Source organism: Camellia sinensis, chromosome 4 (genome assembly GCF_055761805.1).
Source record: "Camellia sinensis isolate YWXY chromosome 4, ASM5576180v1, whole genome shotgun sequence".
In the NCBI taxonomy this organism is placed as follows: domain Eukaryota; kingdom Viridiplantae; phylum Streptophyta; class Magnoliopsida; order Ericales; family Theaceae; genus Camellia; species Camellia sinensis.
The window spans coordinates 219,550,010-219,567,868 of NC_138964.1; the positions used below are offsets into that span (position 1 = coordinate 219,550,010).

General features: G+C 29.4%; 1 protein-coding gene and 1 long non-coding RNA gene across 2 annotated transcripts; both read right to left on the bottom strand.

Annotated features, from left to right (window-relative positions):
* Positions 1-3,870: 3,870 nt before the first annotated feature.
* Positions 3,871-4,498, bottom strand: LOC145823208 (uncharacterized). Its single transcript, XR_014365478.1, has 2 exons — positions 4,371-4,498; positions 3,871-4,231 (listed from the first exon to the last, which is right to left on the bottom strand). It is a non-coding gene; the product is annotated as an uncharacterized LOC145823208 (long non-coding RNA).
* A 467-nt stretch (positions 4,499-4,965) lies between these two features.
* GRXC2 (Glutaredoxin family protein) lies at positions 4,966-7,189 on the bottom strand. The gene is made up of 4 exons (XM_028246387.2): positions 6,905-7,189; positions 6,681-6,769; positions 5,313-5,411; positions 4,966-5,218 (listed from the first exon to the last, which is right to left on the bottom strand). Exons 1-4 carry the CDS (start codon positions 6,958-6,960, stop codon positions 5,139-5,141), a joined length of 324 nt encoding a protein of 107 aa, XP_028102188.1. The 5' UTR covers positions 6,961-7,189; the 3' UTR covers positions 4,966-5,138.
* Between the last annotated feature and the right edge of the window lie 10,670 nt (positions 7,190-17,859).

Here is a 17,859-nt window from a genome sequence, read left to right on the forward strand (position 1 = left end):
TGCAAACTCTCAGTACTTTTGCAGACCTACAAAATACTGGAAGAATGTATTCTACGCTTGAGTGGGTTGGTACTCGAGCGGCCAATCTTAAGCTTAAGCGATGTCCTTCATCTACAAAACTTCTGAAAGTGTGTATTCTGTGTTTGAGTGTCACTTCTTGCGCTCAAGCGGAACAATGTATTTGGCGCTCGAGCGTCACTTCTTGCGCTCGAACGGACTGCGTGCATATCAGTTCGTAAAGACGACTTTTTATTTCACATTTTCATTTCTCCTTCTCTCTAAAACTTTTCAAAAACCGAGATCTTGAGTCTCTCTCTCTAAAACACACTTTCTCTCTACATTTTCACCTAGATCCATTGGGTTTTCCACCCTAGTGCCTTTGAGAAAAAGTTAGAGCATTCCTAGAGCTCCGTTTTGATCCGATTAGAACTTGGTTTCGCCATCATTAAAGTTTCCACCTTGTTTTACTTGTCTTGAAAGCTTGAGATAGGAATTTTTTACACATTCTTATAGGTTTTAACTTGGTTATTGGTTGTTGTGTAACAATGATGGGTTTTGAGAGTATTTTGGACAAACCTAGGGTTTAGGATGTAAATAGTCATAGGGCTTGAAAATGAGGTTATTTGTGTCATAGTAGTTGATTTTGGCATTTGGGTTAGTATTTGGGAAAGAGAGAAGTTAACCTAAAATAGTTCAAGTATTTATTTTATATAAATAAATGAAATTGGTATCATAAATATGAAATTGGACGAATATTGATGTAAACGGTGGAGTTGGATATGCATTATCTCACACTTTTGGAAATTTGAATACACTATCTGTCTTGGGATTTAATATCTGTTTAGAAATATCTATATTAGGCTATTGATGGAAGATAGCTATGATTGTTGTAAAAATTGCATGAGGATTAAGTAAATTGAAACTAATTTCTTGGTTGTTGTCATTGAATATGACTAAGTTTTGAATACATTGTATATGTATGATTGTTTGGGAGGAGAAAGGAGATGTACTACATTGTTTGGGAGGAGATAAGGGATGGACTCCATTGAACTAAGTTGGCCTATGTGTCATGGGTGAAAGTCCCAAAACCGCACATATACATGGGTGCTGATCTCGCAGACGAAATTTCCGTAAAATTGCAATTTGAAATGCTTGTGTGATGATTGTGTTAATTTGGGAACCACTGATTTGTAGTCTCAGATGTGTTATTTGAAAGATAATGAAATTGGCTCATGAATTGAGATGAAATGATCTAACCTGAATTGATGAGATGGCAAAAGGATTGAGTTATAAATTTTGGTACTTTATGATGATATAGAATGTAAATGTTTTCTCACTAGCATTGCAAATGCACATTGTACTTATATCTTTGTTAAGATTCATATATTGTGTTAGATTGTTCCTATTGGGTTTCGACTCACCCTATTTGGGAAAATCATTTTCCGGTGTTGACGATATGCATCTGCCAAGGCAGTAGCTCAGAAGGAGTTTAGAGCACGGGCTTCACTTTTGTGTTTATTTGTATAGCCAAGGGCTTGAATTGTATAGAGTTAGACTCTCTTTTGTTGTAACCAAGTAATGACCTGGAAAGATATAAGCCTTTAGGGCATATAATTATTTGTTTAACTTTCATTCCTCTTTACTACTTGTAACACATGCGGTAAATTCGTGATGAACTATTTATGAATATATATCACATGTGTCACCTTTGTATATCAAGTCAAATTAATGAAAGGTTATTATTTTGATCATGTTGTCTTGCGTCAATTGTGTTGTTTTGGATTATTATAATTATTTTCGGGGCGTTACATTTTCCAAACGAACCCTTTATGTTATCAATTATCCATTTTATGTTTAATAAAATAATTTTAAAAAATTTAATCACAACAAAACAATTTAATTTATTTTTGATAAAGTAAATGATTAAACATTATACAAACATAATTTTTATATAATGATATACATATTATAAGTCCTGAACGTAACATCAATATCGAAAAAAAGAATATAATATCAGTGCTATTTATTAAGAGTCTAGATCTTCTATCTGGCTTTCTTACAGGTCTCCTTGTGGTGGTGCCAAAACAACATTTTCCTGCCTTCCGTCTTCTCTTTTCTCTCCATCAGCTCTCAAATCACTGAAAATGACTGAAGGAAGTTAGAGGCTTAGGGTTGGAAGAGAATGGCAATGACTTAGGTAGAGGTAGTCGCCGCCAACAAGAGTGGGGTTGGGATAGAAGAATCTAGCATTCTCTTTCTCTCATTTGCCTTTTCTTTTTTTCTTTTTTTTTGGTGTCTTCATTATAGAGAGAGGAATAGGGACAACGAGAAGAAGGCGGCAACAAAGCGACGACTAATGTTGCCCAACTCCACCCACATGCTTCTCTTTTCCCACTAATATAAGCCACTCTCTTTTCCTAAATTCATAGATGAATGAATCTGATCTCAAACCTTTCCATTTGATTTTGGATCTCACTGGACATCTTCAATGACCAACTAAGAAGCACGAGTGCAGGTACAGATATGGGTACATGTACGATATGGGTACACTGATAGGGAAAATTTAAAATTCAAAGAGGAGAGAATCGAATCAAAAAAAAAAAAAAAAAAAAGAGAGGATAGAACATATCAATTTGTTTGCTATGAATAAAGAAGAAGAAAATCTGGAAAAAAAAAAAATGAAAGAAAGAGGAAGAAGAATTTAAAAAAAACGAAGGGAAAAAAAAATGAAGATCTCTTTGTTTTTCTTTTCCTACCAAGAAAGAGTACAAAAATTTGGAGAAAAAAAATAAAAAAAGAGGAAGAAGAATTGAAGAAAAACGATGCTTCTTCGTTCTTCGTTTGCTGCGAAGAAACATAACAAAAATCTAGAAAAAAAAATAATGAAAGAATGAATCGAAGAAAAATGATGGAAAGAAAAGAATAAGGCATCTTCGATCTTTGTTTGTTGCGAAGAAAGAGAACAAATATCTGGGGAAAAAAATGAATGAAAGAGGAAGAAGAATCGAAGAAGAAGATTAGGAAGAATCGAAGATGAACTTACCAATATGTGGTCTTTGAAGGAGAGAATCAATTAGCAACTTCAATTAAACCTCTTCAATAGCACCTTCGAAGGAGTTCTTCAGACTCTCTTGGGAGTCTCTGTATTTCTGGAAGGAGATAATCAAATTGGTGGTGTTACGTGCACTAATTAGTGTATTAATTAGCGTACCAATATTAGTTATGGCATTATTATTGATCCAACTCATTATACAAATTATAAATATCAAAAACCTCTTAAATTTTTTCACATCATCAATTGATACACTAGTTAGTATACTAATTAGTTTATATAGCATTATTCTAATCAAATAGAACCCTAATTTTAATTTGTTTCATGTTTTATTTATTACAAAAAAACCCCAAATTTACATAATTTTTTAAAATAGACAAAAAAAATTGCTCCAATACCTTTTAATTGTAGAAAATCTCGCTTTTTACCCCAGAATACCCAAAAACATACCCATCAATATACTAATAGTATAAAATGTACCCAATGCATTTTTGGCGTACTCAGTACGCGTGCAGCCGTACTAGTACACGTACTCACACCCGGTAAGTACTCGATACTTGTACAGCAACATTTTTAAAATGCCCGTGTTTCATAGATGTCCAAGTGGGTCAAGAGATTTGGAAACTTCTTCATACTGGTAATTTCAATTTGAACACGTCAAATAACCAAAATTTCATAAAACCATCTCACAAATCACGCAAAATCAGGTAAATGAAAGTTAATATAAAACCAAAGAAATCAAAAATCAAAGAGGCGGCTGTGTTCATCATCAAGGCTTATTGTTTATGGTACCATTGATTGTGTGTATGTGGCATTACTGGGTTCAAAACCAGATTTTGCATTCAAGTCAAGTCTGTTTTCTTATTTCACACTCAAATCAATTTAAAAAATAAAATAATTGTCTTTGAATCTGAGTTGTAATAAAAAAAGCTGTAGAATCTGGGTTGTAATAACAAAATGGTTGATCTGTCAAACAACAAAATGACTACAGTTTTGATTTTTTTTCATCGCTTTCAAGTCTCTACATTTCAGATCTAGGTTGAAACTAGGGGGACGACCAATGAACGGCAACAAGGATGATCGAGGAACTCCCTCCAGTACACTGGCTACACTCCACTTCCTCCTCCGTGGTCGCCTCACCTTGCCTCACTGTCCATCTTCGTCTCTCTGATTTGAGAGCTGAGAGAGAAAAGAAAAGAGGAGAAAAGGAAAAGGAAAAAAAAATGCCAAAACAACGTCATTTGACACCACGGCAGGGAGACCCGCAGGAAACCCCAACAGACAATCCAGACTCATTTGTTAATAGACATGTTAGTACCCTAACTGAGAGAGCACTGAGAGAGAGCACGCCAGTTCTTCTACCTGAAAACAACCATAAAGCTGAAAACAATCCTTTTACAAGTGTGAAACTGGCAAAAAGATGAAAACATGCCTCAACTATGTTCCTAAACTCTTTCGGTGGTCATATTTCCTGTTTCATTTCACCTTTGAAGATATTTTGAACTTCTTATTAAGATATTTTGAACTTATTATTTTCTTCCTGATCATGATCTCCAGAATTGTAACCTTTGTGTTTGCTTGTTTTTGGGGACAAAAAAAAAACAGGGACTTCCATGCAAAATGTGTAAGCTACACGTTTCCAGTATCCTCACAGTACATTACAGTTTTGTGCACTGTTTGGATGGCAAGGTAATCATTACAATGAGTTGATCGTATTTCGGACACCTGAAGAACAAATACCCAATACAACAGTCTAGATTGCATACAACTTGCACTATGCATTGATAATTATTTCAGTAACCCAAGAACACCATATGGTATTGCCTACGCAGTATTTCAAATCAATCACAGTGAACAACTAATCGACGAATTCACCTTGAAATTTTGCAGTTGAGTATAATTAGTGGATCCTCTTGTAAAAACTAAATTGCATATATAAAACCAAATTGAAACCATTCCTACATTCACGACTTCATTTATATTTGCCAATTAAGTTCCAGAACAGAGATAGACAACCAATATAACCTAAAGACTTTATTCATCATATTATTTATAAGAGTGACATCAACCAGATAGCAGAAATCCTCTAAGCGGAAGCTTTGGCAACAGCTCCAACTTGAGTAAGCAACGGGACAAGCTTCCCTTCCTTGTGCATGGCCATTGTTTCTGCAAAAACATATAAAAGAAAACATTATTGACCAAGAAATGAAAACAACAATCAAAGGTGAAACAATTGGTAGTCAAGGGATTAAAGCCTTACTATCACAGCCACCAATGTGATTCCCACCAACAAACACATTTGGCACAGTTCGCTGCCCAGTCCACTCAAGCAATGCAGATTGCACGTCATTTCCATCACCTGAAAAGCGTGAAGTAGAGAATTGCTTATTGATGCTTGATACATAGAATACAAACACACACACGCGCACACACGCGCACACACAAGAGACTGCTAGTAATCTGCAGAGTGATAATACCAGAGTGGTTAGACCAGTTAATAGCAGACGACTTCCAACATGCACGTTTAGACAAACAAAAAAAATGGAACTTCAATAGAAACATTAATCTCTCCAAGTGATAAAACAACACAATAGCTACCTTGCAGATGTGGGTTCAAACACAGGGCATACATTGTGTAAATAATGTCAAATGTTAGACCTGTACCAATCTACCCTTCCCAAACGCCCATAGAAATCAGAACCCATTTGCCTAATCAAATTGTTTACATATTTTGTCATGGTGATTAGGGAACAGGGATACAAAGGACATCTTTTCCCTAATACAGGACACGAAAAAATTATTCCTCTCTCAAGAGAATATTCCATCCCAACAAAACAAGTAGGTTGAAAACCAGAGTAATGGGCTGTTCAAGCTTAATTTAAAACTTCAGGACCTTCAAAAAATGTGTTTAACGTCAGTTTATTTATGGCTTCAATCAAAGCTGATCACAAACTACATCTTATCAAGCCAAACTTCATAAAATTAACAAGTTTCAAAATGTTATTCATATAATGACCTCAAATAAGCATTTAACAACCTGAACATGAGTCTTGGATAAGCTTAGTTTTTTTGACTGCCCCCACATAGTACATACTTTTGATAATCTTTTAGATCATCTCCCATCCTCACTTCTTTTATTTTTCAAACAAAATAAATAAATAAATCAAAACTTCTCCTAAAATTCTGTTTTAACCATTTTTACCAAAGAAAACCATCCCATCCTTGCTATTTTTAAATTTTTATCAAATTTGATTAAAAATGTGACTGTTGGAAATCTTGTCATCCTTGATTTGGTGAAAAATTGTCTCTCCCCTTATTTGATACGAATTTTATCATATTCTAAATTTGAGCAAAAAGCTTGATTTGATCTGGATTACTCCAATCCTGCCATCAAAATCTTTTTAAAAATTCTCTTATCCCAAATTTCCCTTTTCATATTTTTAAATTTTCATTAAATTCAACATTGAAGAAGGATTTGATGAATTCTCAATTTGATGAAAAAATAAGTCTTTGTTGATTTGATGAACATTTGATGAACACTTAGCCATATTTTCATCTAATAATAATATGAAAAGAAACAATAAGTTAGTATTAATTGAAAAGTGGAATAAAGAAAAAGAGGACTCACTTTCAGCATCCAACTCAATGGCCTTGTAAGTGGCACCGATATCTGTCAACAGCTTCTTCACGCTCACGCAGAAGGGGCAGTACGATTTGCTGTCGATCCATACACCATACACCCAAATCCATCACTCATCACATCAAATCAATACATATATATACATAGATATAGAGAGAGAGAGAGAGGAGGAGAGAGAGAGAGAGAGAGAGAGAGAGAGAGAGAGAAACGACCTGAAGACGACGACTGGATTGGAGGAAACAAGCTCCTTCGCCTTGGGGAGAGCCATTTTCTCTCTCTTCTTCTTCTTCGTTTTGATCTGAAATCAAACCCTAGAAGAGCACTGAACTACAAAAGCACCGATATGGTGTGATACGTATAGTATACTATATAGACGGAGTGAGAGTTGATGTGTGTGGGGATTCTGAGAAATGTGATGATGTGATCATGGACCGTGGGATCGAGAGCAGCCCCACTCAAAGATGCATTAGGCTTTTTTGGGAAGTTGATTTTTAGTCAATTTTTTTTGGGCAAATTACATATACACCCCTCGAGGTTTGATTAAATTACAGATATCCCTCTGAGGTTTCGGAAATTACATCCCGCCCCCTGAGGTTTGTATTTTCATAACAATTTACCCCCTGAGGTTTATATTTCATAACAAATTACCCCCTAATTTCTTATGCAAATATAGCATTTAGGGGGGAATTCGTAATTTCTCAAACCTCAGGGGTATCTGTAATTTAGCCAAACCTCGAGGGGTGTATATGTAATTTGCCCATTTTTTTTTTATTTGTAACAAAACTTAAAAGTTGATTTTTAAAAAAAATTTCTTATTTGGAAAGTTGATTTTCAGTCGTTGGTAAAATTATAATTCTATTCTTTATAGATCAAAACATATTACATGAGTGAAATTGTAAATATTTTAAAGTAAATGGAAGTAGTTTGGTCATTTTATTATGATTTGACATTTTAAACAAATATTAATCAAAAAAGTCAAATGTCACTTTTTATCAACTTTTCAAATTATTTATCTAAAAAAATCAAAAACTTGATTAAAAGTCAAAAAAATACTTCTTACCATCTTCTCAAAATATGCCTTAGAAGTTGTTTGGGATGATCTAAATAAGTGTACTTTTTGACATTTTATGAAATATAGATTGGGTTTGAAATGATATGGTAGAGAGGTAATGTGACTTAAATAAGATGGTGTGACTTAAATAGGATAGTGACTTTTTGTCTTTTTTCAGATATGCCAAACTTGACCTTAATATGGTGGGCCGGCTAGTCCATTTTCAGTCCATTTCAACTACAATAAAAGAGTTGTCAGAGATATGTGAAAAAACAAACAGTGGGAAACAATCGTGGCTTAAAATAATCAATAAAATTTGAATGCTCGAAAATTCCAAGGCTCGATTGCTTCGAAATTGAAAACGACGTCGTTTTCTTTTTTTTTTTTTTCCTCTCCTTAAATAGGGAGAAAAGAAAAAGAGAGAAGGGAGAAGGGAGAAGAGAGAGAGAAGAGGGAGGAAGAGAGAAGAGCAACGGTGTGATGGCGTGATGGCGACGATGGGTGTATACACATATACACACAGAGCAATAGCGATGGAACAACCCAGATTTTTAATTATTCTGTAAAATTTATATTAATATTATTTAATCACAGTTAGAAAAATATATAATTTATTTTGTATTATTATGTGTAATTTTGTGAAATAATATAATTATTATGAATTTAGGGGTCAAAGTATAAATAAATAATAATAATAATGAGGGTGATAGTAAAATAATTAATTAATTTTCTGTTGGTATATGATAGAGTGTAATTTAATTATGAATTAATTATGTTTATATAATTATATTAAAATATTAAGTTAAAGTGTAATTATCTTAAATATCTATTAAAGATAAGAATGAATCTTTATAATTAATTATCGAATCTGTTAGAAGATTTTGAGCCACGTATGCACCTATCTCCCTATAAATAGGGAGGCGTTTCACCTGGAGGAGAAAGAAAGAAGAAAGGAAAGGAAAGAAAAGGAAAAGAAAGAGAGAAGGGAAGAAAGAAAGGAAAGGGAAGGAAAATAAGAGAAAATAATAATAAAAGTTGAGAGAGTCTTTCATAGTGAAAAAAATAATGAGGTATTAAAGTTAATGTGAGTTATATTATATATTATGTCACCATAATATATTTTACGTATATTTTAACTTACCATAATTTATTTTATACAAGTTATGTTTTATAAATTATTACAAACTATATTAATATTTCAGTTTCATGGATTATTTTCTGAATCCTATTTGTTAAAAGGAAATGCATGAATATATTTGTTTATATTTTAAAGAATATTTGACTATAACCTTATAAACAATTATGTTTTGTAAGTACCACCACGGGAGTCCTATACCTTGGGGGACTTAAGTAACTATGTTTGACCACTTTGTGATCCTTTGTTTGTCATGGATCCATTGACCTCTGTTTTGTGCGGAGCAAAGTGTTGTACGAAGAAAAGCGCTACACTATTGTGGGAGCCACCTCTATAGTCCGTACGAGCCACCTCTTGAGTCTGTACCTTTGTTATGACTGTCACTCTTGTGACCTCTGTTCTGTTCTATTCTATACCGTGGTTATGGTTATTTATTTACATAATTTATGTATTTCAGTTTCTGCTACTTAAATGATTTATTGACCAAACTGAGTTATGTAAATGTTTTGGCCTAATTAACTATCCATGGTTATTTTGTATCCCGTATACTTTTGGTATAATATTTCTCACTCTATCATGTGTTTATAGTTGTTTACAATTTTTAGGAAATAATGCAATTCAGAAATAGTTTTTGAAAAGTCTTAAACGCGGGGCTGCGGAATAGACACACACAGTACTTTTATGATATTTTTATATGTAAATATTGGCATTTCTGGTCAATTTATTTTGTAATAAAAATAGAAGCTTTAATGATTATTTTAGTACTTTCATTTAAATATTGTTTCCGCTTGCATTTATTAATTTGTTTAAAAATTGGCCGGAGGTAACCTTAGTTACTGGCCATCAAGATGCTCAACCCTTGGGTACGGGGAGCGAGTCATGACAAATGATATCAGAGCAATGGTTTATAAAAAAAAATAATAAAAAAAAAATCATCATTTGAGCATATGACACGCGCACACTTAAGAAGAGGGATAACATGTAATTAGTCCCTAAATATTATATTTTGTTAGTCGATTTAATTATATTATAATTTTATATGATATATATATATATATATATATATATATATATATATATATATATATATATATATATATATATTGTGCATAATTAGTGAAAGATATTAGATATAATTTATATTTGTTATAGCAAAAGAACGAAAAAAAACAAAGGATGTCGAGTTCAAACACCCACCAAAATTATAATATAATTAAATACATATAATTTCCAGTTGAGTATTCAAAAAAAAAAATTTATTTCAATTTTTTTTTTTAAAAAAAGTCGGTTCAAATTTTAAAAGTACTAATTTTGAAACTATTTTCCATCAATGAAAAGTTCATCTCAATTTTTTTTTTCAACTCTTGCATATGATTCTGTCATTGTATTCTCATTTATTTTTATCGTAAACAAAATGAGTGAAAAGTTTTTAAAGTCACCCATTATTTCTCATTCTGGCCCAAACCAATTTTTGACAACTAGACAGTGAGTTATTTTTGGTAAAAAAAAATTTATGTAATATTTTCTATCAGATTAATCATCTAATATATATTTATCAGAGTGCGCTGCGGATAGCATACACATATGACAAATTTCGATGACCAAATTTTAAAAGGAGGAAATATTGTAACAATCTAGATTTTTAATTATTCTGTAAAATTTATACTAATATTATTTAATCACAATTAGGAAAATATATAATTTATTTTGTATTATTATATGTAATTTTGTGAAATAATATAATTATTATGAATTTAGGGGTCAAAGTATAAATAATAATAATAATAATAATAATAGTGAGTGTGATAGTAAAATAAATAATTAATTTTCTGTTGGTATACGATAAAGTGTAATTTAATTAGGGATTAATTATATTTATATAATTATATTAAAATATTGAGTCAAGATATAATTACCTTAAATATCTATTAAAGATAAGAATGAATCTTTATAATTGATTATCGAATTTATTGGGAGATTCAGGGCACGTATGCGCCTTATCTCCCTATAAATAGGGAGGCGTTTCACCCGAAGGAGAAAGAAAGAAGAAAGGAAATGAAAGGAAAAGAAAGAGAGAAGGGAAGAAAAAAAGAAAAGGGAAGGAAATGAAGAAAAAAAATAATCGAAGTTGAGAGGGTAAAGTTAAGGTGAGTTATATTATACCTTGAGTTATCATAATATATTTTACGTATGTTTTAACTTACCATAGTTTATTTTATACAAGTTATGTTTTATAAATTATTATAAATTATATTAATATTTCAATTACGTAGATTTTTTTTCTGAACCCTATTTGTTAAAAAGAAACACATGGATATATTTGTTTATATTTTAAAGAATATTTGACTATAACCTTATAAACAATTATGTTTTGTAAGTACCACCACGGGAGTCCTATGCCTTGGGAAACTTAAATAACCATTGGCCTCTGTTTGACTACTTTGCGGTCCTCTATTTGTCATGGATCCATTGATCTCTGTTATGTGCGGAGATAAGTGTTACACTATTGCGGGAGCCACCTCTATGGTCCATACGAGCCACCTCTTGAGTCCGTACCTCTGTTCTTACTGTCACTCTTGTGACCTCTGTTCTGTTCTGTTCTGTACCGTGGTTATGGTTATTTATTTACATAATTTTTGTATTTCAGTTTCTACTAGTTAAATGATTTATTCACCAAATCGAGTTATGTAAATGTTTTGGTCTAATTAACTATCCATAGTTATTTTGTATCCCTTATACTCTTGGTATAATATTTATTACTCAGCGACGTTCTTATAGTCGTTTACCATTTTCAGGAAACAATGCAATTCAAAAATAGTTTTTGAAAAGTCTTAGATGTGGGGCTGCGGAATAGGCACACACAGCATTTTTATGATATTTTTATATGTAAATATCGGCCTTTTTGGTCAATTTATTTTGTAATAAAAATATAAGTTCCAATGATTATTTTGGTACCTTTATCTAAATATTGTTTCCGCTTGCGTTTATTAATTTATTTAAGAATTGGCTGGAGGTAATCTCGGTTACTGGCCATTACGATACTTAACCCTTGGGTACGGGGAGCAGGTCGTGACAGAGGCGGCTTCTTCCTCCTCTCCTTCTTTCTCTGTTCTTCTCTCTTTCCCTCATTTTTTTTTATTTTGATTTTTTTATATATTTTTTGGAGTTTTTTAGAAGAACAAATTTATCGGTGATCTGTTCTTAGCTTTGGTGATCTGTTCTTCTCTATTTCTCTGCAAATTGGTGATCTGTTTTGGAGTATTTCTTTATTTCTTAGATTTGGTGAAAAAATCCATAATTTTTTTGAATTTGATTGTTAAATTTTTCTGTTATTTTTTTTTGAGTTGTTGATTTTGAGCTCCAGAGCAGCAGAGAAGAGAGGGGTAAGGAATAAGAGAGTGAAGGAAGAACAAAACGGGGAAAAAAAAAAATTCAAACGACGTCGTTTGAAAATTCGGGGCAGTCGAGCCCCTGTCCATTCGGGCTACGTATCACGTCTTTAATAATACTCCCGAAAGTGAAAGCGGTCTTTTTTAAAGAAAAATGTTAGGCCTTTTAAAAAAAATTATCAAATTTTTTATTAAGGCCAAGTTTGACATATTGCAAAAAAGTCAAAAAGTTAAAAAGTTATTCAAAAAGTTAAAAGTTAACATTATTCACCAAAAGTCAACAATTACGGCTGCACAACTCCCAATCCTAATTTTTCCTTACAAATCAATTTTTACAATTTTTTATTACACATTTTTTCATAAAAATTTAAAAAGTTAACCTAAACATCCATATTTTATTCCTCAATTTTTTAGTCAAAAAAGAGAAAAAGTACACTTATTTAGGACACCCCAAACAACCCTAAGTGTCTTATATCGCTATGTGAGTTTTATGTACGATATTTATAGGAGATATTTGATAAAAAAATTTGGATTGGTAATATTACTCTTTTTCAAATACTATTCAGCTTATTTGGTTATAGTTTTCAGAAATCAGTTTACTTTCTTATTTTTCGTATTTTAATATTTTTAAGGATTTTTTTTAATATTTTAAGCAAATTCTTTTTAACTTTTGACACATCTAACATAAATACGCTTAAAAAGTATAATATTTGTGAAAAAAAATCTTTAAAAAATACACTAAATACCAAAAAATATAAAAATAAATACTAAAATTCAATACATTTTTTGTATTTTTGTGTATTTATTAATTTTTTAAAAATATTGTTTCACAAATATTTTACAATTTAGATGCCTCTAAGTAAGGTGCATCTAAAAATGTAAAAAAATTACTTAAAATTTTAAAAATATTCACTAAAAACAAAAAAAATATGAAAAATAAAAAACTCGGTTTTCAGAAAACTAAATTCAAAAAACTGAAACTAAACATACTGATTATTTTAGAATTTTCAAGTTTTAATCATCGATGATTCGTGATCATGGCTTAAATTAAATTGAGGGTTCTTTGGGATGTGTGTTGGTTTTTTGATTTTTTAGATTTTTAACTATTTTAGTTGGGAGCTAAAAAAATCTTGTTTGAGATAGATTTTTTTGACTTTTATGACAGAAAAAATAAAATAATTATGGTTTGATGTAACGTTTTGTCTTATTGACTTTTTAACCTATTTTGTCTTTTTGTGACTAAAATAGTTAAAAAAATAAAAAAAATTGACATGCCAAACGAAGGCGAAGTTAATTACAAATGTTATGGTAATTCAGGTCCTATTTAAAGATTTTTCGAACTAATAAGTCTTATTTGGTAAAACTAAAAATATTATCAGTTTTTTTCAATTTTAAAAATTAAGAATATGTTATCGTTTTTTCATTGTAATGTTTCAAATAATTGTTTCACTGAGGGAAAAAAAAATTAGAGTTTGAGATTAAACGTTTTTATCTTTCTACTTATTGGTTTGATTCAACTATCCAATAAAACTAATAATATTATCAATTTTTTCCAGTTTTAAAACTGAAAACATTATTAATTTTTTCATTTTATATTTTTTTTTGTAGTTTTGCATATCAATTTTCCATCATCATGTTCCTTTATAGACACAATTTTGTTAGTTTTATTCAAAAAATAATTTAGTTTTTTAAATTTTTCCAAAAAAAAAAATTGACATAATTTTTTTTTAGTTTTTTCAATGAAAGTTGATAGTTTTAAAGTTTTAAAAATCAAAATAAATGTCAAATAATCATATTCCTTTATATAATCATAAATTATGAACAATCATTGTTTGAAGAAGAATTCCGACTATTAAAAACTTAATAGGACTTCAAGATCAAAAAAATATTAATTATGATTTAATGAAATATAAATTTATAAATTATGACTTGTGTGTAAATGTCCCAATTAAATTTTTGAGTTTTTTTTGTTTGGATTATACTAAAAGTTTTTTTTTTGTTTGGATTATGCTAAAAAAATGATAAAAATGATGCCACTTGGAAGCCAACACATTAGTGGGTCGTACCTAATCCGATTATGTTTGAATATTTACCAGAGAACATAAAGAAATGATTTATTAATACAATAGTAAATGATTGGGATTTTTTTTCCTTTGCCTTTGATTAAGTTGGAAAGAAAAGATATAATAAAATTTTCCCAATCTTATTTAAATAGATTACAACCCATCAACCAAGTTAACAAAAAAGATTAAAAAAAAAAAAAAAGAAAAAAAAAAGAAGAAGATAAAAATGTCTTTAGGGGTTGTTTGAGGTGTCCTAAATAAGTGTATTTTTTATCTTTTTGGAGTAAAAAATTGAGGAAGAAAATATAGATGTTTGGGTTAACTTTTTGACTTTTTATAAAAAAAATGTGTAATAAAAAATTGTAAAAAGGGAAAAACCAGGATTGGGAGTTGTGCAACCGTAATTGTTGACTTTTGGTGAATAGTGTTAACTTTTTAACTTTTTGAGTAACTTTTTAGATTTTTGATTTTTTTACAATATGTCAAACTTGGCCTTAGTTTTGTCCCCTTTCAATAGTGCACTTTTTGGTGAAAAACAAAAAGAAAGTGCAGCACAGTGCACTGGCACGGACAGTGCTCAGAAGGCTATGAAGGAAATTTTGCTGATTGATGCAATATTTTAATACACATAAACATACATCTTTTTTTCTTCTACTTTTTTAATCGAAAAATATACTTATATAATTCATCCCACCCAATCCCTAAATAGACTACATTAAACACACCCCCCCCCAAAAAAAAAAAAAAAAAAAAAAAAACCTTGTAAATTATTTTGACCTTTTATGTTTTTATTTCTTTTGTAGGTAGATGGGTAATTTTGGTAATATACAAAATTAGTAATCTCTATTTTTTTCTCTCCCAATCTCTTCAATTTTAAAGGAAATATTTCTCGAATAGTATTATATTTACATAATTTTCTCCCCTCCCCCCCCCCGGCGAATGATGTGGCAATAGAATGTAACTTTTATACTGGTCGCTACAAGCTGGAGCATGAGCTAATTTTTAAAATTTTACTTATTATTCGGAAGGTTTAGAAGAAAAAATTATATAGATGAATCATTTTTCATATTTCTCTCAATTTTGTTCTTAATTTGTAATCGAAACAAGTGATTAAGAAAGATTTTTTTCTTTTTTTTTTTTCTATCCAACTCAAACAATACAAAGGAGTTGTAAATTCTATATAATGGCAAAAGTTGTTTTTTCTTTATTTTATTTTTTTTTAGAAAGTGCAAAAAGATATTACATACAAGTCCTGTTTAGTAGGGCTTATTTCCAGCTTATTTTAGTTTTTAACTTAATTTAAATTATTTTGATGTGTTTGGTTCAACTTAACAATACAACTTATAGCTTTTTGTAAATCAAAAATCAACTTATTCTTTGAGTGAGGGATGAGAAGCTTAATTTATAAGTCAAAAATCAACTTATGTTCACAACTATAAGCGATAAGCTGTTAGGTTATAAGTTATAATCACTTTCCCACAGCTCTACCAAACGGACCACAATTGTATATTGATTTGGTAATAAGTTTTTTTTGATTAGATATAGTAAATTATGCAATAGTAATCTTCTATTAGTAATCTCAAAAAAAAAAAAAAAAAAAAAAACCCTTTAAACAAGGCATGTTAAAGGATTGTTTAGAATGTTTTAAATAAGTGTATTTTTTGAATTTTTATGAAATATGGGTTGAGTTTTAAATGATGTGATAAAAAGATGATGTGACTTAAATAAAATAGTGACTTTTTGACTTTTTTAAAAGATGTCAAACCTAACTTAATTATTACAGTTAGTGTTATCATATTTTAGTTATTCAAATAGACTAGCTATTATAATAACTATTTTAACAAAATTCTTTAGGACTACTTACATTTGAAAAAGTCTTGAGCGGCTTTTTAAATAATTTGTGGATATAAATAGATAAAATAAAAAGTAGCGTTGAATTATATAAATAAATAAATAAGCAAAATTTTAAAAAAAGAAAAGAAATGCTTTTTATATTTTATCTAGTAAAAAATGAAAACTATACTCAGAGTTGCACAAATGGGAGAAAATTAGATGGTCATCCTTATTTTTTAGGACAATTACACACACAAAAATAAATAAATAAATTAAAAAAATCAACATTTGAGCTTCATAACAAAAATAAACTCTAAATTTTTAATTTTATCAATTTAAATAATAATATTTCGATTTATTTTCAATTTAAACCATTCGGCTATTTTTGTTAAGAAAAATTGATAGAAAAAAAATATTTTAATTATTAAACTCAATACATATATAAATAAAATGTCAAAAATATAATTTTTCATTGAATTTAATAACTAAAATATTTATTTTTCATTTAATTTTTACCTAACAAAAATAGACAAATAATTTAGGACAAACTACACTAACAATCCTTACAATTTGAGACTTGTGTCATTTTGATCAATGACTTTTCAATTGGGATACATTTGACCTTAAAATTTAAATTTTGTCCCAACTAAGGACAATCAATAATATTTCCTTTGAAGATATTTCCTTTGCAAACCATTTCAAAGACAAATCATCATACAATTTATTTTGTATTGATTAATTTATATGTTATTTAAAATGTAATGACATTTTTTTTAATGAATAATGCTAGAACTTTTTTAGTTATAAAATTCTATTTTTTTTTTATTTTTTAGAATCTATTTTCAATTTTTTTTCCCTGAAAAACTAAAAATTAAATTGATAAAAAAAAATTAAAAATACATCATTTTTATATAATTTTATATCTTGAGAAGATAGAAAAAAAAATTTTATTAAATTAATTTATATTTTTTCAAAAGTCAACATGGTGACACCTTTAATGTCATTATTAAACTAATTCATTAAATCAAAAAATTCAAAACTATAAACATTTCATATATTAAACATATCATTTTATATATTAAACATATCAATTACACATTAAAAATCTAATATCCATCTATTACATGATAACCATCTAAAAATATTAATAAAAATAACCACTCATGATATAATCATCATCCAAACACATACTAAAAATTAATTTGTTAAAAAAAATTATCATTTATACATAATTTTATCTTTAGTAAGTAAAAATAATTTTTAAAAATTCAAAAATATTTTTTTAATATTTATTTTTATCAAACTAGTTAATATTTTATCAAATTGACAACTCTATCTTTGAAATGAAGTAATGGTATCTTTAATTACGAGATTCGAAATTCAGAATCAAATGTATTACAATTAAAATTTAAGAACTAAAGTGACACAAGTCACAAATTACAAGAACTGTTAGCATAATTCACCCAATGGTTCATATTGAAAATGAATAACGAATTTAAAATTTAAATTAATAAAATTAAAAATTTGTTTTGTATTTGTGTGTGTGTGTGTGTGTGTGTGTGTGTGTGTGTGTGTGTGTGTGTGTACAATGTAATTCGTGGATGCATGAGGAACTTTATTTTTTCAGTAGGTTTCGAATTACATGCAACTTTGTAGTAAACTTTCTGAAAAAGAAAAAAAAAGAAAAAAAAAAAAC

Excerpts from the sequence above, each read along its gene's own strand:
- GRXC2 (XM_028246387.2), bottom strand. The coding sequence starts at position 6,960 with ATGGCTCTCCCCAAGGCGAAGGAGCTTGTTTCCTCCAATCCAGTCGTC. Across the intron at positions 5,412-6,680 it reads CATTGAGTTGGATGCTGAAA|GTGATGGAAATGACGTGCAA; the intron begins GTGAGTCCTCTT and ends CACGCTTTTCAG. Across the intron at positions 5,219-5,312 it reads TCACATTGGTGGCTGTGATA|AAACAATGGCCATGCACAAG; the intron begins GTAAGGCTTTAA and ends ATGTTTTTGCAG.